The sequence below is a fragment of the Centroberyx affinis genome, unplaced genomic scaffold (genome assembly GCF_046629955.1).
Source record: "Centroberyx affinis isolate AG114_WGS23_722 - 3 ecotype Tasmania unplaced genomic scaffold, CSIRO-AGI_Caff_v1 ptg002102l_1, whole genome shotgun sequence".
Taxonomy (NCBI): domain Eukaryota; kingdom Metazoa; phylum Chordata; class Actinopteri; order Beryciformes; family Berycidae; genus Centroberyx; species Centroberyx affinis.
This window is the reverse complement of record NW_027280428.1, coordinates 444,845-472,078: the sequence shown is the minus strand read 5'-3', so window position 1 is coordinate 472,078 and position 27,234 is coordinate 444,845. Positions and strand designations below refer to the sequence as shown.

Below are 27,234 nucleotides of genomic sequence, written 5' to 3'. Positions count from 1 at the left end.
CTCCAGTGAAGCTGCTCTCTGACAGACAGTAGTAGTCTGTGGTCGTACTGGGTAGTGTCCGGGTGTGAATGTGCATAACTGTATTATGGATTATAACTTAAGTCAAATCCATGTAAGCTGGGAGCCCTAGATCAGTCTGTGTAGGAGTCCCTGCTTTTGGAAGGACACATGTAGACTGTTGAGCATGATGGGAAGAGAGTACCGGTTTTCAGTTGCTTTGCTCATGTAGGGTCGTTTTTAATCGAGACAGTACTTCAACCATCAGTGTAAAGTGTCACACAGCTGGTGGCTCGCGATGTTGAAAACAGCGCTGGGTTGGGAAAACCTGGAAGCGCCCCCCAAGGCTCAGTCACCACAGAGACCTTTGTTGCAAAAATACAAAATTTAAATGGAAACAATTTTAAAAAAGGACATGAAGTTTCAGAATGAACGCATGTCTGTTATTCTGATCGTTTCAATTCTAGAGGTGGTGTTTTTGTTATTCTCTGCAATCAATCAGAGCGTCCACCTCCAACCAAACTCTAACCTATTCCATACTCTACCAGATAGTGTATTCCATGCACTACTCTATATTAGATTGTATTTAATGTTTGTTTAATTAAAAAAAAAAAAGACGAAAGAAACCTAGAAACGAAGGGTTTGGCTTTCTCAGCGTTGTCTCAGAATCTTTGGGAAAAAGTATTCTAAGGTGTCTGACTGAATGTTGTTAATTGAGACGTGAAGAGTAAAGCCGAAGCCGTACGTAGCGAAGCCTCTACCAGCATGGCAGTAGCGGATTTGCAGAATATGAAAAAAGTGGTTGATGTTTTGGATGTCATCAGTAGAGATGAGAAGAGATGAGAAAATTGTTTTGTCTCGTGTCCCAAGCAGCTCCATTAAACCTCAAACGGATATAACAGTAGAGTCTTCTTGTGCCTCAGTTAGTCAAGACAGACATAAGCACACATTTCCACCTCGCGTTCTTTCTAAATGAAGCCGTGTACAGTAGCTGTGCTGCTCAATCATCAGCATGGAGAAAGCGATGTCCAAACGCAATAGAGGCCGTAAGCGGAAGTCGTCATTTTGCGTCATTTTGTATGCCATAGGTTAGCATCTCCACCATTTGGTGTGTAGTCAAAGATCCCTATGGAAAATATGAGTGGGCTTTTCGAAAACTGGCAAGATATAGGCTACTACATGTTCCAGTGATTAAAATACATCCACTAGCATGAATTTTGATCTTTTAGGTTCTTTTAATATGGATTTTTGCTAACAAAATGCTAATCATCGGGGAAAGCGGACTACAATAGCACTGATGCATTTAATGACTTTCTTTACCTTTTGTGTCGTCCTGACTGTGTGTTGTACATTCAAGTTATTATAGTTGTAGTGATTATAGTTATTATTCATATATAGTTATAGTTGCCTTGTTCTTGTGAGTTGTTAGTTCTGTTCCAATTCTTGTTTTCCAGTTGTTGCTAGCTACAGGCTAACGACTGTTGTAGTCCTCTTTCCCAAACGATTAGCATTTCGCTAGCAACAGTCGATATAAAAGGTAATTGAAGGACAAAAATTCACTAAGGTGATGTTAGTTGATGTATTTTATTTCATGGAACAAAATGTAGCATAGCTAGTGTGTAGCACAGACTACAAATCCCGTTTATATTTTTATGTTTTGGACGACAAATGGTGGAAATGCTAACTTTACAGCCTACAAAATTACGCCAGGCTTCAGCTGTCTACAGTCACCAACTTATAGCCTTTACATGCTTAGTCATCATGCATACATAACCCAATGGTGTTATCATTTACCTCACATACTCATCTTGTTTTTGTTTTTTCGCTCCGAGAATCAAAAAGGTTAAAAAAAAAAAAAGTGTTAAATACCCCCATGCCTTTCATGAATGACAGGACTTGAGGAAACATGTATGGAGACAATACAATAGTTTTATGGGTTGTGTGACGTTTGAAATGTAGAGCTGAATGTGTAATGTTTTAAAGCATTATGGAAGTTTGCTATCTGTATCTTGTGAAGGTTTGTGGTTTTACAAGAAATGTTAGCAAGCCGCTATATGGTATTTTTTTGTTTTTTTTGTTTTGTAATCATAGCACTTTTTGTAAATTGAATGCCTTTATTTCCTCCAATACTTTTGTTTAAAACCTTTATTACAAAATGTGTAGATGATATATTTAGCTCTTTAGAGAACAATAACATGTAAATACAATATAAAATGTTTTATTTTTACAGGTACAATTTGACAGTGTTTTTCCTATCAAAGTGTCATTTTTGCTTTACTTGCACAAGCGTTCTGTGTATCTCATTGAGGGGCTTTTTAACAAATAATGTACCTTTAAACCCCAGATTTCCTTAGGCCAAGTATTTGATAAGGCCATTCTATTGACAATTCGACCGCTGGTTTAGGTGAGATCACAGGCAATAATATAGCTTAAACTGACTTTGTAGCACTTAATTATATACTAAGTTCACATGTGGCTTAATTATTTGTCGAAAAGACAAACAAGGAATATGTTCAATAACTTACAGGCTGATTTTGTAGTTTAATTCACCCTTTGACCTCAATCTTTCATTATGCTAAAAGGAATACTACTTGATTTCAGCCTTCTTATTGGTTTCTGTCTGAAGACTGTCACGTGAACAGAAATGTTCCAATCAGCAAATCTTTAATGTCATCATGACATACAGCTCATATGGACTATATGGCAGAATCCAGGGATATGATGGGAGAAAAACGACATCTCTTGATTCACGCCCAGTTATGCTGCTGGAAAAATAATATACATAAACAAAATTTGAATCGAACTCGAAAGAAAAAAATAAATACTATACATTAGAGAATGTAGATCCAGATGTCCAGTCCGGTAGCCATCAGCTCAAGTGGTGCATGTTCACAATCACAAATCGAAACTGTCCTGGGACGTAGGAATGACACGTGGACACAAAAAAAAATGAAGTGGTATTCATCTGTAACGCTTTGAGGACTCGAACGCTGATGAACAGAAGTAGACGGGAGATGCTCTTCAGTGAGAGACACAGACCTTTAGCAATTCATGTCAACCTTCTTTATAAGCTTCAGTGGTACCAGTGAACCTTATTGAATGTGTATGTAAGAAACACTGCAATACTGCAATATTTTTTGGTATTGGATCAAGCTGCTAACATATACTTCTAAAGCTCCATAAGGTGCTACAGACCTCTTTTCTAGTTCTTAATTGTATCGTTTGTACAAACAAAATATCCAGTTTAGCTGAACAGTCGGCATGTGTGTGCCTGGTTGTACTATATAGCTACATCTATTTTTTTTTTTTTTTTTTTTTGTACTGTGACTTTTGTAGTCTTTTTACAGACTTGCCTGTAATATCACATGCCCCCCCCCCCCCCCCCCCCCCTCCCTTCTTCACATGTGTGTTGTGGTTTGGGGGAACGTCGTCACGGTGGGAGATAGCCTTGAGTGGATTCACTCGACAGAGGTGATGACAGTCGGGGACGACGATGATGAAGATGACTCCACATGATTCAAAATGAGCTGAGGAAGTTCAGAGGCGAACTGCATTCCAGCCATGTTGGTTTTGTTATTCATTGCATTTAAACAATGCCATCCTGTGATAATGATGGACTCGTGTTGCTAATTCTCTATATTTTACTTCAAATCTATTTTACAAACTACTGTTGTATTTTTATAAATATAGGCAAAGTAATTCACATAAACATATATATAAATAAATATATATATATATATATGTTTATAGGTTGTGTAAAATAGAAATTAATGCTGCAGCTTTTATCAGTTTTTTTTTTTAACATTGACATCATCCAAAGAGGCAGATTATTTATTGTCTGGCAGAATAACCTGATTTGATCTTCATACCTTGCTGCTATGAGAGAGAAGAGCTGCAGTCTTCAACTCCAGTGTTTTTACACAATGTAATGAAAGTTCAATAAACGAAAAAGAAGGATCCAACTGTGACTCGGTTTGCTCATTCCTAAAGTTGTTTCATACGCTGAGTGTATCTGTCTATGGCTGTGTTTCTGAAGGTGTAACTTAGGGTTTCTCAAATGCTTTCATGTCATGGACTCCCAAATAACTTTAACTTTAGACTAACAGACACCATACAGCATTATCTTAAATTACAGCTGGACACCCAACTGAATTTTGTGAGGATTGGTGCACTAACCCCAGTATGTTCCATTATGGGAGAGAGGGCAATGCCAAACTTCATTCAAAAATCTGTCAGTTTAATGTTGCTTACTGGCAATTGTCCACATCTGATAGAACATGATTTAAAAACTTACACAAATTTTACGTTCTTCTGGTAAATTCAGCATTCAAATGATCAACCCAGCAGCATATTGTAATAAAATCTGAACTTTTCTAACTGGTTAACAGTACTTGCTAATGCCCACCTTGGTGTGTTTTGGTGGGAGAGCTTGGGAGAATAAGTTGAGGTTTTATTAAAATAAGCGCTGCTTGGTCAATTGTATGTACACCTAACCCTAACCCTACCTAAACATTAGATTCGTTATTGTATATGTAGGCCTACAGTAGCCAAATTACACAACACAGCTTATCGCTAACGTTAGCATTGTTTGACAAACTGCCACTAATACCTAGCTAGCTACTGTGTGTAGTTTGCCTATTAAAAGGTGTTTGTTACCTGTTCAGTTCATGTGTTGGCATTACTTTGATTATAATCACCTGTTAATTTATTACAATTAGCTGTTATTTTCCAACCAAGATGGCCGTGTGGTGATGTAACCAAATGTATGAATAGGGCTCAACTTGTCCCATCCCTATGCTCAACTTGGACTAGCTTGAGATAAGTTGTGCCACGGATGGAAGTACACATAGCAATAATTGTTTGAAATACACATCCTTTTGCTGTAGTAGCACAACATGCAAAAAGGTGGGCATTTTACCCTGTACTCTACTGTTCCTCATAACATTCAGTTCCTATAAAGGAGTGAACGAGTTGAACTGAGGACAAGAGAGAGCATTGCGTCTTCCGGGACACTAGGTGGCGGTATGACTGACGGTGCAGCTGTGTGTTTGCACCAGAGGAAACGCCATATGGTGCTGAGTAAAAGTGGTTTGCCTGCAGTCAGGCTGCTCAGTCAGTTAGCAGAGGAGTCTGCACGGTGAACTTGGTGTGCTGGTACTTGCAATGATAGTCGCCTCCACTCAAAATGCCTTCTCCAATCCCCGTGACCCGCCTGCTGCCCAAAGACATTTATCCCTCTCTGGACTTCGGAGTCTGTAGCAGCCCGCTGACCAAGTACGCGCACGACTCAACTTTAAAAGTCCCCGCTCAGCGGCTCCACGGAAGAGTCGCCAGCAGACTCTGGTCTTCTGTGATCCACTGGAAGGAGCTGCGGTCCGTGCAGCCCGTGGGCTCCGGGGGGTTCGGCTCCGTCTACAAGGCGGACTACCTCGGAGAGACCGTCGCGGTGAAGAAAGTCAAAAAGTGCGCCAAGAACAAGCTGGCGTCCCGGCAGAGCTTCTGGGCCGAGTTGAACGCGGCGCACCTGCGGCACAAGAACGTCGTTCGCGTCATAGCGGCGACCACCTGCGTCCCGGCGGACTTGGAAGACGAAAACAGCATCGGGACGATACTGATGGAGTTCGTAGGTAGCCGAGATCTGCAGCAGGTTATCTACGGCTGTGCGGACCCGCTGGAGGCGGACAGGTGGCTCAGGTACTCCACAGACATTGTCCACGGCCTGCGGTTCCTTCATTCCCACAGCGTCGCGCATCTGGACATCAAACCAGCCAACGTGTTGGTCTCCAGCGAGGACGTGTGCAAAATTGCTGATTTCGGCTGTTCTGTGAAACTGGACCTCGGATGCGAGGTGAGCAGCATCAGCCCCCACCTGAGCCACGTCGGGGGCACCTACACGCACAGAGCACCCGAGCTGCTGAAGGGTGAGGGAGTGTCTCCTAAAGCGGATATCTTCTCCTTCGGGATCACCCTGTGGCAGCTGATCACCAGGGAGCAGCCGTACACCGGGGACAGGCAGCACGTCCTGTACGCGGTGGTGGCGTACAACCTGCGGCCGTCAGTAAAGGACGAGCCGGTGTTCCGGTCGGAGCAGGGGCGGCTCTGCGCGACTCTGGTGAGCCAGTGCTGGAGCGGAGAGGCCCGCTGCAGACCCAGCGCCCAGGACCTGCTGCTCCACCTGGACAAACTGCGGGCTTACAACTGACTTTGTTTTAATCAGCTACAGCTGGTAGGACTGATACTGGCCGCCGTTGGTTCAGTATGATGTAGGCTACCAATTTTATGAACGTTTTAGCGTGGCAAACTACACAGCCTGTTGAACTGTGAGCAGACCTGAGTGTATCACGCCGAAATCCGTTCAAAAATTGGCTTTTTGCTGGTCGACGAAAAAGTTCATGCCTCATACACTATGAAGCACTACTTTTCTGAATCACCAGGATGCACTTTTCAATTCGGCATGCATATAATCCATGATGCAGTTATTGGAATAAAATACTAACTTTTATAATTGTTTCCCATTGCCCACTATCCTCTGCCACAATGCATTTTTGGTAGAGGAAGATTGTTGAAAGTTAATGTTATTGAACTAAGTGTGTGTGCCGAAGTACAGAGTGGCTCCTAATGATTGAGAAAAGATAGAGAGTCATATTTTATGAGGTATGCAGTTGTGCCGATAAGCAAGGCAACTTTAAGATGCCAGATTATGAAATGGAGTTTGGCTTGACACTATGCAGGAATAGAACTGCTTGCAAACTGCTACACTGCAAGAAGTGTTTATCTTAAGAAGTCATTTAGTCTCAGTTTTAAAATCTTACTACCAATGGGGTGAATGTAAGTCCACATGTTTCCAATGCAGTTTCACTTGTTTGAGGAATTTGGCTGTTTGATATCTTGAAACAAGCCAGACATTTCTATTGGTATGAAGAAAATGACATTTGGTTCAAGGAAATTCTTTAAACAAGTTGATTTACAAAGGAAAAATGTGGAATTATCTCACACCAATGGCATAATTTCTTCACTTGTTTGAAGAAAAATAAGCTATAAAGACCAGACAGTCTGTTTACTGTATAGGTTAAGGTGTATAGGCTATTGTTTGCACTGTATTATATTAAAGGCCTAAGTCTGTTAATTTATGTTGTCTTGCACTGTAAACTAACGTTTCATATCAGTGTTTGTCATTTAGCCAACTCAAACCTTAGACTTTCAGTTACTGTGACGTTTCTAATTGACTTTGTTTTACCCAGTTTTGTCTCTTAAACTAGGAATTTAAAATGTATCGGTGTGAAATGAATTTTTATTTGCCACAAGTTGTTTGTAATTTGAAATTTAACCTTATCCTGCAATGTTTTAGTGTGATGGGATTTCATTAAAAATATTTTTATACTTTGTACTTTGTTTCTGTTTTTCAAAGCTTTATCTCATCCTGTGGATATCAGTTTCTTAATACATTTTTGAATGGGTTATTTAATGGGTGATTACATTAAATATGCCATACATGGTGAATTATTGGCACTCTTTATAATACACAACTAGAAACTGATTGTGGATGATTTTATCTCTTTAAACTCAATCAGTTCCTAAACTTGTTTCCCCTCAATATGGCATAACCATGTCCATCTGCACCATATAGCCACAGGTTACATTTTTTTGTTGGGTTATTGGCTAATACAGTCAACTAATACATGATAGGAATAGAAAAGCAGGGGATTCTGCTGTATGAGTTTGGATTTTTAGTGACTGTTTATCAGTAATGTATTTTTTTTTATCCAAAAAAAGTTGCTACCGCAGCCACTACTCCAGCCACTACATGGCGCTGTTTATTTTGGCTCAGTTGTAGAAGAAGAAGAAGCCGCAGGAACCCGGATGAGCGGTACATAAAGGGAAGCGGGCCTCTACTCGTTCTTTTCCTGAATAGCTAACCACGTTGGTGGCGCCCGTTCCTGGCTCACCGCTGTTCGCTTGGATTTCTTCCGAATAAGTCGGTCAGGAATAATAACTATGGTGAGTGCCACTTCAATACAACTTTTTGATTGACTATTTTACGCGTAGCTTATCTATTACTGATTTGAAAGTTGGCTACACATCAAATGCTATAGAGCTGGTTTGCTAACCCCCATACGTGACGTCCCGCCATACTTCGTTCAAAAATCTGACACTGATGCTGCCTTACTTGTCGGTGAAGATGAATACCTGTCGGGACATGACCTAAGACCTTTTATGAGTCGTTAGGAGCCACTCTACAATTCGGCATACATTCAATTCACAAACAGCACTTACTTTAATACAATTCCAATTTGTATGAGCGCGTCGCCTCTTAATCTCTTGTCTTCTTTCAACGAATTGCACCGTGGAGGGCGGTAGTGAGCAGTGACTACATTCTAATATATGAGGTTTTATTAAAATAACATTCTGCTTCGTGGACCAGATGAAGGCTGAATTTACCAGTAGACCCCCGCGATTTGTCAAAGGTCCTAAGTTATGTTGTATGGTATGAGGAAGCTTGTCGATCAGCATTGAAACAGTAAACTACCAGAGTTTGAAAGCAGTCTCGGGAGAAGGGCCAGTCTGCTAACCTAGTAGTCGATGCTGTACACGTGCTAATTCTGACTGTAAAGTGGCTAGAAACTTGACGTTATCACGACGGTTGTTTCGGCAATTATCTTAACTAAACGTGAACTAGAACGGGGGTTCAACGTAAAAATGAAAACGCATTACTATAGTGAAATGTTCCCGTATAACGTTGGATGTAACGTGACGTTTGTCAGTAGCAGGCGCTCTCGTGCTAACAAACATTAGCGTGTGCTGCGTTCATGTCCTACTCGTAAACTCTACTACTTCCAAGCGCCGAAGTCATAAATCAATACTACGAATAAGCACTTAACAGTTAAAATGGAGACGCACATCAATGCTAATTATTTATATATTATTTAAATGTTGTATTTTACTTGATTTTATGCATTCTACGTACTCTTATTTTTTATTATTATTCAGTGGGTTTTATTTTCCATCTTATGTTATGCATTCCTCATTTTTTCGTTTTTACTATTAAGTGGGTTTTATTCTCCATCTTATTTTACATTATGCTCATTCTATGTCTATTTTCATGTGAAGATGCATTCTATGTATTCTATTCTCATCTTTCTTATTTTTACTATTATCAAGATTTATGTGAATTTTTTTGTTGTAAAGCATTTTGAGCTGCATTTCTTGTATGAAAGGTGCTATACAAATATTATAGTCATTAGATATGTAGCTAGAATGGGGGGTAAAAGGGGGTTATCCCATTAAACCAAACAGCCTTGGAGCTGCCTAGTATGTAAATCCTATATAAATGTCAAAAGTTATTTGGAACCAAGACAGTTAGATTAAAAGCAAGTGTAGTTTCTCTTAAATGGGGAGCTCAAGGTACTACGTAATCAAGATTTTTCAGCTCGGTCTGTCATTGTACATTCTAAGTGTTGGTTTACTGAAATGCAAACAAAATGTGGTGGTTGTGACCTGAAGGAAGAAACCAAGGAATCATGTGACTGTGACTTCAAAAATAGTTTCTGCCTTTTTGTTAATTGTCCTATTGCTTCCACAAATGCAGGCTTTCAAGGACACTGGCAAGGCACCTGTTGAGACTGAGGTGGCCATTCACCGCATCCGCATCACACTCACCAGCCGCAACGTCAAATCTCTGGAGAAGGGTAAGTCATTTCGGAGTAGGACATTTTTAAAATGGTTTCTGGTAGCACTGACCTGAGCTATGAGGATAGAAATATGATATTGATAAACTGTGATGACGTTATACGCTATTCTGAGCCAGGATTTCAAAGTACCATGTGGCTGACTGCTGGTTACTGGTGTTTTGTTGACTTTTTTTCTTTTTCAAACCCTCAGTTTGCGCAGACTTGATCCGTGGCGCCAAGGAGAAGAACCTGAAGGTTAAGGGACCAGTCCGCATGCCAACCAAGGTACTGGAACACCAAATATCTTGGTTTATATTGGTTAGACGGACATACTGTATGGGTCATTGTCATCTACCTCTGATATAATGCAGTTTGACTACATATTTATTGTTGAATTCATCAATACTACACTGGTTGTCTATGGGAAGCCCTTAACCTGAATTGATTCTAACGTGACTGATCAAACTCAAGCACGCATGAATGTTTCATCGGCAAGTTTTGATGTCCTGTTAAATGAGGCTTTTCACCCTGAAAAGAATACAATTCCGGGGGCAGTAATATCAATTTTCCCTCATTTGGATTTGGTCAAACTTAAATCTGGTCTCTCCCCCCACCCTCCAGACTCTGCGTATCACCACCAGAAAGACTCCCTGTGGTGAGGGCTCCAAGACCTGGGACCGCTTCCAGATGAGGATCCACAAGCGTCTGATTGACCTGCACAGCCCGTCCGAGATCGTCAAGCAGATCACCTCCATCAGCATCGAACCAGGCGTAGAGGTCGAGGTCACCATCGCAGACGCATAAAGCTGACTGATGATGCAATAAAGAAAGAAAAGAAATGAGGAAACTTTGTTGTGTTATTATTTGCATGGCCTGACACAAGTGTGGCTAACATGGAATATTTTGACAGTGTAACAGGCTTAAAAGGTGTTCGTCGTGCTGGAAATTGCTTACACCAAAGTCTTTGCCGCTCAAAATGAGTGAAATGATGGAGGCAAAACATTAACATGCGGAATTGTACAATGAGAAAAATGTTAGTGTCTAGAATTATACTTGTAAGCAGTAGAGAGAAACATTGCAAAGCATCAATTGGTCACAGGCAACAAAGCTAACTCGGGTTGCTGACAAAGTTTACAGTAGACCCATGTCTGTCACTCATTTGAGATCATATTTAATCAACTTGGGTTCTGGGCTGCTCCAGAGATCCTCCAGTAGTCCAATGTACTGATACATTGGTTAAGGATAAACTCATTCCCAAGATGATTTTCTGCATCTTCTTGGTTGCAGTTTAAAATTAAAAAAATTTAAAACTACCACTAGGGGGTGACATACACCAGCATTGCCTGTAGTGACTCCCTGCTGGAGCAACAACTAAACCAAGTAACAGACACACACCGGTACTACACATCCACTTCAAACATGGGATGCCTCTTCTAAAGTATGAGTATGAAAATATTAAGAGGTTTATAGTATGAAAGAAGTGTACAAATATCAAAATATATGCAACATACTATATAACGATATGAAGAAAACAAGTCTGAATTTAGAGGTTATGTGCATTTTGTGCAAAATTTGTGCTGTCACATTTCCAGGTCAGCAGAAGGCCATGCATTGGTACAGAAAGTGACTAGGTGTGCACATGTGTATTGTAAAAATGATTCACTTAATGATGCTACTGCTGTGGACTGTCATCTTCATGCACTTAGTTCATTCAAAACTCTCAAGGGAACGGAAGAAAGCTTGATGAAGTAATGAATGGCATTCCAAAACAAGATATCCACCTTTTGGGGAAAAAAGGTGACAGTAACTCTTGAAAAATGGTTGACTGTAAAAAAAACAAAACAAATGATAGCACACGAACAAGTAGGAGGCTGGAAAGCGTCTTAGCTTCTGATGTTAAGAGATAATAGGGGTTGGGTGCTACAAGAAAAAGATTATTCATGAAGATAAAGAGATCCAAGATACTCTAAAATAGGTTAAAAAAAAACCTTTATGCTATTTGGCTATTCATTATGAAAAGTTAAAAACTGTATCCTGGAGTGCTTTGGATCTATTTTTCATCAAAATTCTAGTACTTTTTAAAGGATAGTAGATGACTAAAGTCCTTGGTTGACAGAATCTGATTGAAAATGTAGCTAACATGCTTAACTAAAAGTAAAATTATTGACTTAAAAAATACTCACAAAAGTACAAGTGCACAAAAAAGCTACCCAATTACAGCAACATGAGTAAATGTAGTTACTTCCACCCTTGGGTGGCAGTACTGCTCCCTCCCTCTCTCCAAACTGGTTGGTTATTCCTGATGATTTGTTGGACTTCTCACCTGCTTCCAATTAAAACTGATTAGAAGTTGCCCTCTGATATCCAGTGGAGTAACGTCAGCAGACCTACCTGTAGCTCTAAAACCAATATTTCTTGTGAAAGTGGTGGCGCTGTCATTTAATGCATGACCTGAATCAGGCACATGCATTAACACAGACTTCCCTGAGCTGTCTCGTCTCAAGATGAGTACCATTATTGATTTGACCATGGAAGAAACAGACCATATGCAGCCTGGGGCAATGGAGTCCACATGTAATGATCTGCCAGCCAGCACTTTACCCCAGCAGGTAATCTTTTTCCATCAGATAATGTTAAGATTCCAGTTCTTGAGTCTTTTAAATGTTTCTGTCCAGTAGCCTTCCTTGATCTTTTTCCTCTTGTTCCACTCCAGCGTAAAAAAATTTTTATATCATCATTTTTCTGTTTTAAGTCATTCGTACACATTTCAAGAGTAAGAAGGCTGACCTAGGATGCCTGTCCAGGTTTCCTTGACTAGATCACTAATTGATCAGAATGATTGAAGCGACCCTAAAATTTCAGCTCTTCTACACTGAGTTTTGGTGTCGGGTCTGACCTTTGTCCTCTGGGTTTCTAGAGTGAAATGCCAGGCGGCGCTGAGCAGCAGCAGCAGACTCTGAGGGTTTACCTGAGAGTCAGGCCCTTCTCTAAAGAGGAACTCTCCGATAACGAGGATCAGGTACAGTATAGCGTCTAATGTGAAAGGTGACATCTAGTCTATCAGTCTAGTTCTCAGCTCAAAATCTATAGAGTCTAAAAGTGACAATAAATATAAATAACTAAAAGCCTCTGAAACAGTATTTAGACCATCATGGGACACTAAAACTCTCTTTTGAAAACAGGGTGATGAGAGTTAGTAGCTCTTTAAGGCAGAGTGACCCAGTCCATCTATTCAATGGTTGGGGACACTCTGGGATCCGTTCCTGCCTTTTTAGATGAAGAATTAACACAATTTATGTGGTTGGGGAGGAACCTCTGTATCTGTGGTTGACAACATGACAGTCTGCCCTTGCCAGGATGCATGTTTCTATTCAGACTGCAAGTTCTCCTCTCTGTTCCTCAGGCTTGTGTAGTGATGGAAAACAGTCAGACGGTGGCGCTGAACGCACCAAAGGGCTCTGCCACCATGAAGAGCAGCGAGAGGGGCATTGGTCTGCCACTCCACAAATTCTCCTTCTCTCAGGTCAGAAATTTCCTGAGCTTGTAACAGTTGACCTGCAGCCTGATCATATGTTAATAGTCCTCACACACCTTTATTAAAAAAAAACAAAAAGTCACAGCCTACAAACATCATTATTTGAGTTGTTAGGATATAAGGTTCTATTTCATTTTTGGACTTTCAAGACTTTCAGCAGTATAGTTTTCACACTATCTGTAAGCTGATAATGCTACTTGTTAGCTCTGTGAAGCACAATCAAGCACTTCGTTTGACTATGCATTCAATCCAGACGGAAATGATGGTATGGTTTAATACAATGTGGTAAAATGCAAGAAATAGTTGGTAATCATACTTTTAGTCTGAGTGAAATGACTGATATGTGGCATCATGCTCTAGTTTAGACCCTGGAAAAGAAGAATACCAATGCAATTAATCTATTAATGTGACTTATGCCAGGACATGGGATAAAGTCCAGGCTAATTGGATCATTGTAATAATTGCTTTTAGCTGTAGAAGAAGCTGGCTTCACATCTGTCAAAGACGGGATTCTATTTTTCTTTTAGATTTTTGGCCCTGAGACGACGCAGGCTGAGCTATTTGAGGAAACCATCAAAAGCCAAGTGTCCGACTACTTGGATGGGAAGAATGCATTGATATTCAGCTATGGTGTAACCAACGCTGGGAAAACCTACACAATCCAAGGTAAGGATGGGAACACACTGACATTTTGATGATTATCCAGGTTGGTTTAGGCATTTTTCCTGTTGCTGCTGCTGCTAGATGTTCATACTATCTGTGTACTCAAATGCCCTGCTCTACTGCCTACTGGCAAAAAATTAACACTTAAGATAAGGTTTCTTCTGAGATCCATCTCTCTTGTATCTTCTAACATTGGCAGTATCTGTCCTCAAAGTCTGTTTCTTGATAGATGGATGGATGGATGTTTTTAGTTGGACTTCCTAGTATGTGAAATGTGTTTTAGGAACTCCGAAAGAGCCAGGAATATTGCCGCGAGTGCTGGATGCCACCTTCCAGTACATTGGAGGCCACCTGTATGAGGGGATGGACCTGAAACCGTACCTCAGGAACGATGCTCAGTATCTGGGTCCTGACCAGGTCAAGCAGGAGAGGAGCGCCAAGGCTGCCATTTTTTCCTCATTCAAAGAGGTGAGAACTTCATGTCCAATCACTAGATGTTTGTCAGTGGTTCTCAATCATGTGCCACCAAGGCCCAAGAGTCTGCGGAGAGAGTATTCACCGTAGATATGCATTCTTTGTCCCCATCTAGGAGTGTAATCCCCTGAGAGTCAGTGGTAGTTCGGCCATTGGTCTCTCGTTCTTCTCTTTGTCCTGTGAGCAAACAGGTAGCCCACAGCAACTCGACACACTGATCAATACATTCCCCAAAGTCTCCTGAGCCACAGTGTCATTATGATACAATGAAACAGAGGCTCCAGTTGACTAAAACTGAAACTATGCCACACATTGTCTTGCATTGATAAGTGGTTAAAGTTGTCTATTGGGGAGGAAACAAATCCAATTATACCACTAAGATTGATAACATCCTAATGTAGGCTGCAAAAAGTTCTGAAGAAACTAATATCAGGAATCAATCGCCACCACCCAAACCCTTCTACCTGTGGTCATTTCCCTAGGAATATGTGGATAGCATTTTGTATGCATGATTCCTGCTCTCTTCCTCAATTGTTTTTTCTCTCTTTTTCTACCCTCTGTGCACTCTGTACCTTCCTCTCCGTCCAGTGGAGATGGCGAGCAACCCAACAGAACTAGGCAGCAGCCGGTTTGCCTTGTGGGTGGCGTTCTTTGAAATCTACAACGAGAGTGTTTACGATCTGCTGCAGCCTCCCTTGTGCACCAAGTCAAAGAAGCGTGCTGCTCTTCGTGTGTGTGAAGACGGCGCTGGGAACACTTATGTTAGAGGTGTGAACACTCATCGCTGTAATTCAGCGATTCATTCATAATTGTCTTGGTGGCTGTACATGCTCATCAGAGCAACTTTCTTTGTCAAACTTTAACTATTAAGATTAAGCTTTTAAAAATCGAATGTTCTTTTCAGTTTTTAGAATCTTAATGTATTTTAATTTCAGATCTAAAGTGGATCAACATCCAAAAGTTGGAGGAAGCCTGCAAACTTCTACGATATGGAAACAAAAATCGAAGTGCTGCATCCACTAAGATGAACCAGTCCTCTAGCAGAAGGTAAATGGCATAATTTGTTTAGTTGGTGTAGCAGTTGGGATTTACTGTCTGCAAAACTCATATGGGCTTTCCATTTACACAGCCACAGCATATTCACCATGAAGTTACTGAAGATTGATGGTACTACAGTTCAAAGGATCTCAGAGTAAGTAGCTGGTAGCGAAAACATCAAAATTCAGATTACGGCTTTGCACCCATATTGGTCTAACCCTAAGTTTTCTTAGTTGCCTTGTATGCCATCACCATTGATTTGTCTTTCTCAGGTTTTCTCTGTGTGATCTGGCTGGCTCGGAAAGATGCAACAAAACCAAGACATTTGGAGAGAGGCTAAAGGAGGCGGGGAACATAAACAACTCCCTGCTCATTCTGGGGAAGTGTATCACTGCCCTTCGCAACAATCAGACTGACAGGTACAGTTGGTAATGAACGTGTGAGAGACAGTTTTTCACCAGATGGACAAAATCTAGGGCTCATACACGGTGCCAAAGGTTTGAACTGATATGACGTGGTTCTCACATGGGGTAGAAATTTGTGTCCTTATAGCAGAGTTCTGTACACACTGAAGTTGGTACTGGCAAACTTTGTTGGTCGTGAGCAAGTGTGCACAGTCTTGAATACCAGATTAAGGATGTTTAACTTACATCTTGATCAAGTATCGAATAGTTGAGAGTATTCACCTTTGCCTCTCTAAATGACCCCCAAACATGAAATTTGATCCTTAAAAACGAGAGGGAAAAGGGCAAGCATGTCAAACAACCTTTCAGTTTGTCTGAAGGTATTTTTGCATTGCTCAAGCCCTCTACTTCTCTCGTGTTTTTGGGCAGGACGAAGAGCAGCTACATTCCGTTCAGAGAGAGCAAACTCACCAAGCTCTTCCAGGCCGTTTTCTGTGGGAAGGGAAGAGCTTCCATGATCGTCAACATTAACCAGTGTGCCTCCACCTATGACGAGACACTCCACGTTATGAAGTTCTCTGCTGTTGCCAAACAGGTCAGTGTGAGAGGAACAGGCATGCTCCTCTGTCACAAATCTTTCTGAATCGCAACAGATCTCCACTAATCTGTGTTGCCTAAACTGTCAGTAGTGTTGTCACATACCAGAATTTTGACTTTGAGACCAAGTCTAAAAATTCAATATTTAAGTAGCTGTAGTGAAGTAAGCTATAGTGAAGCAATTGAGATTCTGGTCAGACTCGATCACTATGATGGAAAAATAGGGTCCAGGTTGGAAATGGCCGGAGTTGTGCTTTAAAGGAACAATCAGTAATATGGACTCTTTCGTTACATCTAACGGCAGCCATAGGAACTACAACATCTGCAAACTTGTGTCCTCCTCCACAAGTCTCAGCCACAACCTCTCCGACTCGTCCCGTCCCTGTGAGTTACGGTGGCGTGAAACTGACCAAGTATGAACTGCTTTGTGTGATGCAACAGACACCACCTAGCCTAGTACAGTTAGAATTTAGAAATGTGAAGTAGTAATATATCCCATTGCAAACTGTTATAAATGTTTACAACATCCCAGTTACAAAACTATTAGCGATGCTAAATTGGCTAACCCAGAGGTCACTTCCCCAAGTACCCTTTAGCTGCTTACTAGCAACAGGTTGTTTGTGAGCATATTGGTTGACAGGTATTTATTAATGCGCAGCAAAGTTGTAAGCCTAAGCTACCTCCACCTTTGAAATGCAGCAGTAGTCTTCACTCAGGTTTTGGAGCCTTTTTGGCTTTAGAACAAGGGTTTTTAGGCTTTGTTGCAGAGTTGTCTTGCAAAGCCGATCCTTCAGTCACTATACTTTCTTCGGTTATCTAAGGGAGGTAGTTCAGGGGGCGGAGCTTGGGCATATAGTGAAATATCTAGGGGGTGTGGAGAAGAGTACAGGCCGGACTGCTTGTTTAGAAAGTTTGAGATCTCAGCAGCTATTGAGTTAACAGTGAAGTGAGTGGCATCGATCAAGAACACTTGTGAATCCCTGCTGATATATTATGATCATTTTGTGCAGTGAATCCCTGCTGATATATTATGATCATTTTGTGCAACGAACCAGTGAGATATTACTGATTGCTCCTTTAAATGAAGATCATCCCAATTAATGTCGTCTGTAGGTTGTCCAGGTGATTCCAGCCAAGTCTCTGGAGTCTCTGGCTCCTCGTCTGGTCGGTCGCGACGGCAAGCCTCTGGTGAGGGACGGGGTGATTGACAGCCAGGCCCTGGAGAGCTACCTGTCTGAAGAAGAGCTGCTGGATGAAGAGGATGAGGCCGACATGTCCATCCTGCCACAGAAAGTACAAATGCTCTACTCCATGGCATTTATCACACAGAGAATTTTCTGTATATTTGAGCACAATATTATCAATGATGGAACCATCACTCTATACTGTTGACTTTGCTTCTCTGATTCAAACATTTTTCCATATAAATGGAGAGGTGCGGCGACAGTATCTGTAGTATCTGGATTGGTGCCAACCCAGCTCCCATGTATTCATACTCGGATCAGCAAATGAAGCTGTCCTGATATGAATACTTTAAAGACATGTGCTTTGGCGTATACAGTACAATATAGTCAGGGAATAATACTTTTTGTCAGTATGTAAATAAAAATATATGAATATTTATTTTATAAGAAAAAAGGCTTGCGTGGCTTGACTCGTATTGTGGCAATACGTAGCATTAGCAATTTAGCCTACCCTGTTAATGTGACTGCATATATCAGGCTACTAACATTGTTACCTTAATAACATTATCTGCAAATGCTAATGGCATTGCCTGTGCTCTTAGTAAGCTGATATAAATATGTGTGATACAAATCCATAGCGCATATTAGTTATTGGTGTCAGAATGATGAAAGTTGCATGGTAATGTGGTCCTTTATTAATATATAACAAAAACAATAGTATGAATGTGTTTTGTATAGTTTTTTTGCCTTGTAATGATCAGACGGGACTTCAGAGTTTAATAACCACACTACTGACACACCATGGCTGTCTACTACTGTAGAGCTTTTTTTTTTTGGCAGCAATATAATACATGCTTGCTCATAGAGAACTATAGGGCAGCAGGATGGTTCACTTCCCTTATGTGAACATGGGTTTTACCTTCACTCATCACAAGGTACACACCGTGTGTGACAGCTTATGTTGCCACTCGGATCGAAGTTATCTATATGCTGACTCTTAACTTTCCCAGGAGCTAGTGAATGTGATCGAGAGCCTCCGAACAAAACTGCTGGCCGAGCGGAGAAAAAACCTGGTCCAGGAAATTGAGATCCGCAAGGAAATGGGAGACGCCATGTTACAGCAGCTCATGGAGAGCGAAGAGCTCCGCAGGTATGCTTTGTTCTTCAAAGGGTGAAGGGACAGATTATATTGCTTTTTTGAACGAATAATATGACCGTAGCCACAAATAAGGAAAACAAACCCATTCACAAACGTTCACTGGGCCTTAGGACACACTTTGTATCAAGTTGATCTCTTCCTTGCCCTTGATAAATGTCAACATGAAATCAGTTTTTGTAAATGGAACTTGTGCTTTTCAATGTTGGAAGTCGACAGATGGCAGAGCTGAAGGAGAGCTACCAGGAGAAGCTGGAGAACACGTTTGAGATGTACAAGGATGCTATCAAAGAGCACGCCTACCAGTGTGCTATGAACCGCGTGGAGGACAACTACGTGCCTCTCGACGAGTTCATTGTTGAGCAGGAGAAGGCAGAGGTATGTTATATACAGGGTGTCCTGGGTCATTAGTCTGAAAATGTCTAAAGAAGGCCTGAAGCTATTGGTTTCTTAAATACAGTAATTAGTTCTTAATTTTTCACCATGTTATGCAGATATATTTTCATTTAATTTTGATAGAGATGGTGGTATTGACAGATTCTTTACATTCAGTGATATTTAGGTGAGGCAGAGTTGGACAGTAAACCAAACAAAATGGGGCAAAAGCCATGAAATCTGTGTTTTCACTAAAATGTGAAATGAGACCAGCAGTAGTGTTGGTTTTGTTTTCTTACATTGTATTGCATTACTTCACTTCCACTTGATCACATGATGCATGTCCACTCTCTGATTACATTTAATTTCCTTTTTTATACTGCTCATTTATAGATTCAGAACTCTGATTAGCTATGTTCAATTGGAAACAGGATATTTTGCCGCCTTTAGTCTTGATTTTGTTACATTGGTCTTAAATTAAATTCCAGGTAGAATGTAGTCTTAAACTTGATTTGGCTTTTTAATACCTGCAGATACCCTGTATTAGTACTCTAGTAGCATCCTTATGCTGACAATCTAAACAGTCAGTATCCTCAGATTTTTTTGGTTTGTCATTAAAACATAAAATCTGGCTTTCACACCATCTGTGTAGGCCCTCAGACGTAAGCTGTCAGAGGTGGAGAGCCTCATGTCTGTTCCCAGAACAGAAGCATCTCCAGTTCCGGTGCTGGACCAGTCTTGCCAGACGCAGAGCAGCATCCATCCATCTACAGAGACAGAAGCAGCAGGTTAGCATACTGTAGATCAGATGTAAGTCATTTCTGTTCAGTCCATGGCAAAAACAAACATACGTTGTGTTTCCAGCGTCGCCTCATTTTCTCCCCACAGGTGACGATCGATGCAAACGGCTTTACAAGGAAAAATGTGCGATGGAGAAAATGTGTGAGGATAAACAGCAGGTAGAAAAGACAAACTTAAATTCTGTAACCCATTTTTATCTTTGGATGAACCTGGTCATGTAAGAGCCTGTACAATTCTATATGATGCATCACAAGTGTTTTGTCTTCCAGTTGATTTTGTCTCTAGAGAAAAGGCTGCAGGAGCTGAATGAAACTCTTCAGAAGGTCAGAGATGGCTTCCTAGAGAAATCGGCTGATCTGGAGGCTCTGGAGAGGAAGGCTGAGGATAAGGTGAGGTGACTCAAAGTAGAAATTTATTTGTCAGAATAGACGTACAAACTTTGGGCTTAACGCAATGAGCATGGTGAACCAAGTAGGGAAAAAAATACATGTTCATGGTGCAATCTTTTGAATTTCTGAAATATCGTACATTTCAGTACTAGTGAGGTTCTGTAGTAATGCATTTCTGAGCCACAAACCTTTCTAGCATTGGCTTACTAGAATGTAAACAATTTCAAAATGTCATTACAAAGTGACGATAATATAATTTGGATGGAGAGCTTGTGAAATTGTTCTGGTCAAGCCGTCTCATTTGTGATTACTACAGTAGAATAAAATGGAGCTAATATCACCATTCATTTTTCTGCCCCACGATGCGTATTGTCACATTTTTGTATTGCGATATATTGAATTTTGATACATTGTTCCATCCCTACTCATTATAGTCGTTATGTTGTAAATGTCTTCTTCCTTGGTCTTGAAACGGGCGCCAAAATAACAGATGGCACAATCAATGATATCCACCCAGAAGTATGTTTGTTTTGTGTAAATTTGTCCATCTCAGTGGCTGGTTGTAGGCATTTCAGGTAAAAAACTGGGGTGGGAACTATTGCTGTATACTTTGCATTATGATTTGAATATAATCCTCTTTCCCCCTCAAGGCAAAATCTATGGCTGAGCTCCTAAGGGAGAATGCGGACAAGGACAAGGAGATTGCCTCCCTGAAGGCCGAACTCGCCAAGCTATCCCAGAAGTCCCCTGTGCAGCCCAAGACCAAACGAGGCCTGCTCGCCAACATCAGGGAGTCGGTCACTTCCCCGCGGAAGAGTGCCATTGGCCGAACACTCAGGAAGACCGTCAGGGCTACACCGTCGCTGAAAAACAAGCCCAGCAGCTAGACTAGAGACAGTTATAGGATATCTTTTGAAAAATTGCTCTGGACACTTTAAGAATAATTATTTTGTGTGTTTTGTGTGATTTTTAAAACTGTTTTAATAAAAACCAATTACAGAAATATGTTGGAGCTTTAGACTGAGAAAAGCTTTACTGGGGATTACAGGGGTTTCAGTGTGAAAGGTGTGTAGTGTGCCAGGTCTGGTCATTGATGTTTGGACGAGAACATGTTGTAGGGGTGGGCGACCAAGGGTTCTTTGTAGTGAACTGGGACAAAGACATTTGCATGGTGGACACGAGTCCAACCATGGCTCATTATCAAATGCAAGAATGCCAAGTCGCTACTTGTGGACCTTGTGGAGAACGTTCTTCCCAAGTTGTCTTGGAGAGAACGATCTTCTCATGAAAGTAAGCACAGAGAAGCTTCCTTACAGTTTGAGATGGACCGTGTGTGTCACATCGCGAGCGTGATTAAGACAGACTGCTGCTAATTTTCCCCCCCGTTAACCGGCTCTGTACTGTAGACTACAGCGCTCATCGCCATTGTCGCAATGAATCTTGGGGTTTTCAATTCGTTGTCGTCGGTCAAGTCTCCATCCGATGCATCCTCGATATTTTGAGGTTGGCAAGGAAACGTCCGGGTTTTCTATCTGTCTTCCATCCTGTTCTCTCGTTTTGGATTTGTGCTTCGGTGGTTAGATAATACGTAAAAAAGCACCATGGAGGACACAAGAACACATCCCCAAGAGATTCCTCCACCCTTCCTCAAGTAACTTTGGCAACCCCCACCCCTCCTTCAGGCAAATTCAGTTGGGGAGTCCTCAAAATGCCAGTTGGAGCCACCATGTGAAATTGCCAGGTGCAGCTTTGAGATGACTGCTAGACAATATTTGATAAAGTTATTAAGGGGATGAGTTTGTATTGTTTCAACTGTTTCTTCTTTTGACAGTTTCTCGTCCAATCTGGTGACATCATCAGACCTGGGGAGATCTTGGATCTTTATTGACTCAAGTTTCTTTATACGTTCTGTTTTAATTTTTTCTATGACCAGCACTTCTAAATCTAGTGAACATTTATTCACATCACACTATACTCCCACCTCAACATGTCAAGATGATATGATTCTTCTTTATTGTTTTAAATTCAGAGCTTTATTTCTATAAATAACATGATTCCTGAATATCTGCTCTGGTGACAATATAAAACCTATTTACTCGCTATAACTCATGTTTGTAGAAAAAGCTGTGTTGTCTCTTTTTCACAAATTACTGATCTGTGCACACGTGGGTATGGATTCCCACATTTATTTATTTTTACCAGTTGACCCCTGTGGGGCACCGTAGTAAAGGGCTTCAGTGGAGGGAACAATGAAGGACATGGAGAGGGGAGGAGCAAACTCGAAAGTGAAAGTACTGAGTGAACGGCAGAGCAGGAGGAGGAAAACAGGAAGGTTGCGGCAGGGTGAGTGTTATTACAACATAATTATTATTTTACTGTAACAGTGCTAAACAGTGTCTGAGTGTCACCCTGCACTGTAGAGGGAATAAGAGTCCGAATGAACTGAACAACTTATCAGTGATTCCTCTGTGGATACACTGTCTTTAGCCCCGCAACAGCGGGACCGGTCGCTCTGTTCACCACTTTATGAGTCACTCGGCCCGCAGGGAGTTAGACTGTTGACTCTGAAGCGGGAGACCGGAGTTCGATTCCCGGCAGAGACACAAAAATCCACAAGGCGATACTAATTTACCAGGGGCCGTTTTCACAAGCATCCTAGTACTAAGAGTCGGTCCTAGCGTAGCCCCGCTGGGACTGACACCACACTGCGTGCCTAGTCCTAACGGTGAAATGTAAAGAAAACTCTTAGAATGATGACGTTTTCTAAGACTTTCCTACGGACTTTAAATCGTAGTAAAAAAAAATCCTAGTAAAGATCAAAGTTATTCACAAACTGTTACGAGTAGAGAGGACTTTTAGGAGTTTCTTAAACAGAGGACAAAATGGCTGACAGACTGATAGCCTCAACTGAGACTAAGATTGAGAATCAATCTTAGTCTCAGTTGAGGCTAACAGACTGAGAAACAGGAAATGTTCTCCAAACACGGAATGACAGTGAGTTAGCTAAACGCTACAGACTGTATGGTGCAGGGACGATGTTTGTGTTTGATCTCATTAAGATGCACTCACATTTCCCACTCAACAAAGTAACGCTATTACACCATTAATGTTGTTACAGATATATATTATATATAGAGAGAGTAAATTGTGTGATTATCTTGTGTGATTCCTTGTGTGCATTCTGGACCACTAAAAAAGGCGTGTTGAGATTTTTCTTGGTCAACCAATGACAGCGTCTAAAAGAGAGCGTCATCATACCTAGCAACGGGGTCAACCACACCTCACTAAGATAAAAGTTCTTGTTCATTCCTTGCTCAGAGTTGCTCTGACAACTTTCCTAAATCACTCATGAGCTGGGACTCCTTGCTGGGAATTTTTAGGTAAAGTAATGAGATCTCAGAGAGTATTGGGTTGCTTATACAGTGTGTGTGTGTGTGTGTGTGTCTGGTTTACCTCTCAGACTGACTGAAGTCCAGAAGATGAGTGTTCCTGTGGAGGAAGAGGAGGGCAGAGCAGAGCCTCCAGTATCCAGCTGTCTGTCTATGAAAGATTTTCCTCCAGACTTCAGTAATGAACATGGACCCTCAGACACAAAGTAAGAGGACTGGTTACACTGTAAGCCCACTTGATACAACCTGATTAAATGAGGAAATGTCAAATTATGAGGGTGCTCAAAGTAATTGCAGTAGAACATAATGAGGCAAACTATAGATCTGTTTCTATTTTAAGTGTTTTATCCAAAGTACTTTGAACAAATCATTTTTGAACAGATTGAAGGTTTTCAAAAACATAATCTCATATGAATTCCAATCTGGTTTTACAAAATCACATTCCACAAACACTTGTCTTTTATATTCAACAGATTTTGTCATGAGGAGGTGGATAACGAAAACGTTTGTGGAATGGTGTTGCAGGACTTGCAAAAAGCCTTCGATACAGTAGACCACAGAATTTTGCTTTTAAAATTAAAAGCCATTAGTTTTAATCTCTCATCTAGAAATTGGGTTGGTTCAATGTCACTTTGATTATCCAGTATTCCTCAACATCTGAAGAAAAAACAAAGTAATCAAACCAAATTAGAGAGCATACTTCTAAAACTCCAAAGGAAAATGAATTAAAAACGGATGACATGAAAGTATACTAATAATAGGAATGAACAGTATGAAAATATATGAATACATATGAAAATTATGAAATTCATGAAATGATTAAATATCAAACTACATGTATTGTTTGTATATAACAAATGAGGAAAAATATTAGAAAATGAAAACATTATGAATTTACAGCATATATACAGTATTGCAGCTTCTAGGTGTAAACTTTATTTGAGAAAGCCGCCCACAGAAACACCATCATGGACATAATCAATGCTGTGCTGAATCCACAAGTCTGGCCTTTCCCAGACTTGCTGACTCGTGGACTTTGCGAGTGGGTGAGATTTCCCACAGTTCATTGCACTACGGATATGATGATAAAAGACATCAAGTGACATATAAGCCCGTCCACTTAGCATCTTTTATGTAAAGCTCTGCTCCGTTGCAAACTCGCATATTCACGCTGAGCACTTCAATTAACGTCGGACTACATAAAGCCAAAGTTTATGATTCCATAATTCATTTGGATTCAGCAGCTGAATCCAGACTCACAGAATCACAGACTGAATGCAGATGAAAGCAGACTGAGCCCTCTCAGACGGTTTTATGTATTCTGACGTTGACTCAGTGTGCTCAGAGTGACTACATGAGTTTGCAACGGTGCAGGACTGCATAAAAGAGGTGAATGGGACGAGCCTTCTCCCCTCATTTGTTGCCATGGATACCACTGACGCAAAAGGCCATGTTATCAAAAACTTAAGATGTGCAGAAAAACTGACGATGTGCAACGTTGCATGAATTGTTGTCTGTCTTTGTTAGAACTAATGATATGTATAAAACATTTATGTTTCCAGAAGTCAAGTCCACAGGCAGAGAGCAGAGTCTCCAGTACCCAGCTGTCTGTCTATGAAGAGTGACTGGTCTATGAGTAATCCTCCTAAGTTCAGTAATGAACCTGGACCATCAGATACAAGGTAAGAGGACTGCTTAGACTGTAAGCCTACCTGATGGAATATAATTACATGAGTATGAAGACAAAATGCTGATCTGTCAGTTAGATTTGTTTGCCTTTACTGTTACATTACACACTATGAGAGGATTGTATTCTTGAAGCAAAACTAGTTGTGAAGATATCCAGGAAAGACACTGGACACTGCTTTACAATACAACTGTTCAGCCAACATGAATCTTCATCTGGATTATTTTAGCCAGAAATGATGGAGGCATTTTTGCAGCAAAACACCTGAGAACTTGCATGTTGGAATTTATACTCAGATAGTATTCACACATCTGTGTCCTAAAGTTGAATTCACTAAAGATTTACTGATCAGCAAGTGAAAATCTGAATATGCGGTTTACATGGGTGGTGGAGAGGGAGGGGATAATATGATGGAAATAATGAGAGACAAGAAAAAGAAGAAAAACGATATAAAACGCAGTAGACAAAAAGGCAATGTTATTCAACTTAAGTAATAGTAAATAAAATGTCACATGCTAAACTGTATAATGCCTACTCATATAGGGAACATGCATCTATGCCCATATGGAGATGGTTATATGTACAAATTTCTACACAACTATTGAGTAATCCCACCATGGTGCACCAATTGTGCACCATTGATTGCACCTTTATATTGAGGCAGCATGATGCTATCTGATCATCTAGATAGTAGATAGTATTGGCAAATCTTGACATTTAATTTGCAATTATCAAGACAAAGTTTTTAGTGGAAACTTTACATGGTGTTTTCTGATGATAGCAGACAGTTATAATAATCATTTAATCATTAATTTAATTAATCATTAATTAGTATAACATCAGTTATAAGTACAAATACAGTATATGAATGAAAAGTTTAAATAACTATATAAATTACACCATTATGAGGGTGTTCAAAGTAATTACAGTATAACATGAGGCAAAGGAAAATGAATTAAAAACGGATGATAGGAAAGTATACTAATAATAGGAAACAAACAAACAAAAAAGTATGAAAGTAAATGAACATACATGAAATTTATAAAATTATAAAAATATCAAACTACATGTATCGTTTATAGATATAACAAATGAGGAAAAATATTAGAAAATGAAAACAATATGAATTTACAGCATATATACAATATTGCAGCTTCTAGGTGTAAACTTTATTTGAGAAAGCCGCCCACAGAAACACCATCATGGACATAATCAATGCTGTGCTGAATCCACGAGTCTGGACTTTCCCAGACTTGCTGACTCGTGGACTTTGCAGTGCGTTCCTGTGAAGTCCAAGAGGGGTCTGGGTCTGTCCTGTGCCAGAATTCATCAAGTCTGTAAGGGCTCTCATGTGGACTTTTGGGGCTTCCAGAGAGTCCGCTACCCTGCAGATTTTATTAGTGAGATTTCCCACAGTGCATTGCACTACGGATCTGATGATAAAAGACGTCAAGTGACATATAGGCCCGTCCAATTAGCACCTTTTATGTAAAGTTCCCTTGTGAACTTGTGAATTCACGCTGAGCACTTCAGTTAACGTCAGACTACATAAAGCCAAAGTTTATGAGCCCATAAGTCATTTGGATTCAGCAGCTGAATCCAGACTCACAGAATCACAGACTGAATACAGATGAAAGCAGACTGAGCCCTCTCAGACGGTTTTACGTATTCTGACGTTGACTCAGTGTGCTCAGAGTGACTACATGAGTTTGCAACGGTGCAGGACTGCATAAAAGAGGTGAATGGGACGAGCCTTCTCCCCTCATTTGTTGCCATGGAGACCACTGATGCAAAATCTGGCATCCTGGACACTTAGTGGGCTAAGGTGTGCACCATGTAAACACAACGTCCTGGGTTTGAATCTGGCCTGGGACCTT

General features: G+C 40.7%; 3 protein-coding genes, 1 non-coding gene and 1 pseudogene across 4 annotated transcripts in view; all 5 read left to right on the top strand.

The window, feature by feature from the left end:
- Positions 1-5,182: 5,182 nt before the first annotated feature.
- On the top strand, positions 5,183-6,199 carry LOC139654526 (serine/threonine-protein kinase mos-like). Its single transcript, XM_071531620.1, has one exon. It carries the CDS (start codon positions 5,183-5,185, stop codon positions 6,197-6,199), a length of 1,017 nt encoding a protein of 338 aa, XP_071387721.1.
- Positions 6,200-7,861: 1,662 nt separating this feature from the next.
- Positions 7,862-10,512, top strand: LOC139654519 (small ribosomal subunit protein uS10). The gene is made up of 4 exons (XM_071531612.1): positions 7,862-7,995; positions 9,584-9,683; positions 9,877-9,950; positions 10,287-10,512. The coding sequence occupies exons 1-4, from the start codon at positions 7,993-7,995 to the stop codon at positions 10,467-10,469; spliced, it is 360 nt and encodes a 119-aa protein (XP_071387713.1). The 5' UTR covers positions 7,862-7,992; the 3' UTR covers positions 10,470-10,512.
- Positions 9,737-9,804, top strand: LOC139654531 (small nucleolar RNA U54). The gene has a single exon (XR_011696031.1). It is a non-coding gene; the product is annotated as a small nucleolar RNA U54 (small nucleolar RNA).
- A 1,657-nt stretch (positions 10,513-12,169) lies between the features above and the next one.
- Positions 12,170-21,168, top strand: LOC139654529 (kinesin-like protein KIF20A; annotated as a pseudogene).
- A 1,438-nt stretch (positions 21,169-22,606) lies between these two features.
- LOC139654513 (NACHT, LRR and PYD domains-containing protein 12-like) overlaps positions 22,607-27,234 on the top strand; it is a 99,759-nt gene continuing 95,131 nt past the window's right edge. The window contains exons 1-3 of the mRNA XM_071531605.1: positions 22,607-22,624; positions 23,742-23,876; positions 25,233-25,352. Of these exons, the coding sequence (XP_071387706.1) occupies positions 23,761-23,876; positions 25,233-25,352 (236 nt within the window). The 5' untranslated portion in view covers positions 22,607-22,624; positions 23,742-23,760. The remainder of the gene's footprint in view (positions 22,625-23,741; positions 23,877-25,232; positions 25,353-27,234) is intronic.

Excerpts from the sequence above, each read along its gene's own strand:
- LOC139654526 (XM_071531620.1), top strand. The coding sequence starts at position 5,183 with ATGCCTTCTCCAATCCCCGTGACCCGCCTGCTGCCCAAAGACATTTAT.
- LOC139654519 (XM_071531612.1), top strand. Across the intron at positions 9,684-9,876 it reads CGTCAAATCTCTGGAGAAGG|TTTGCGCAGACTTGATCCGT; the intron begins GTAAGTCATTTC and ends TCAAACCCTCAG. Across the intron at positions 9,951-10,286 it reads CAGTCCGCATGCCAACCAAG|ACTCTGCGTATCACCACCAG; the intron begins GTACTGGAACAC and ends CCCACCCTCCAG.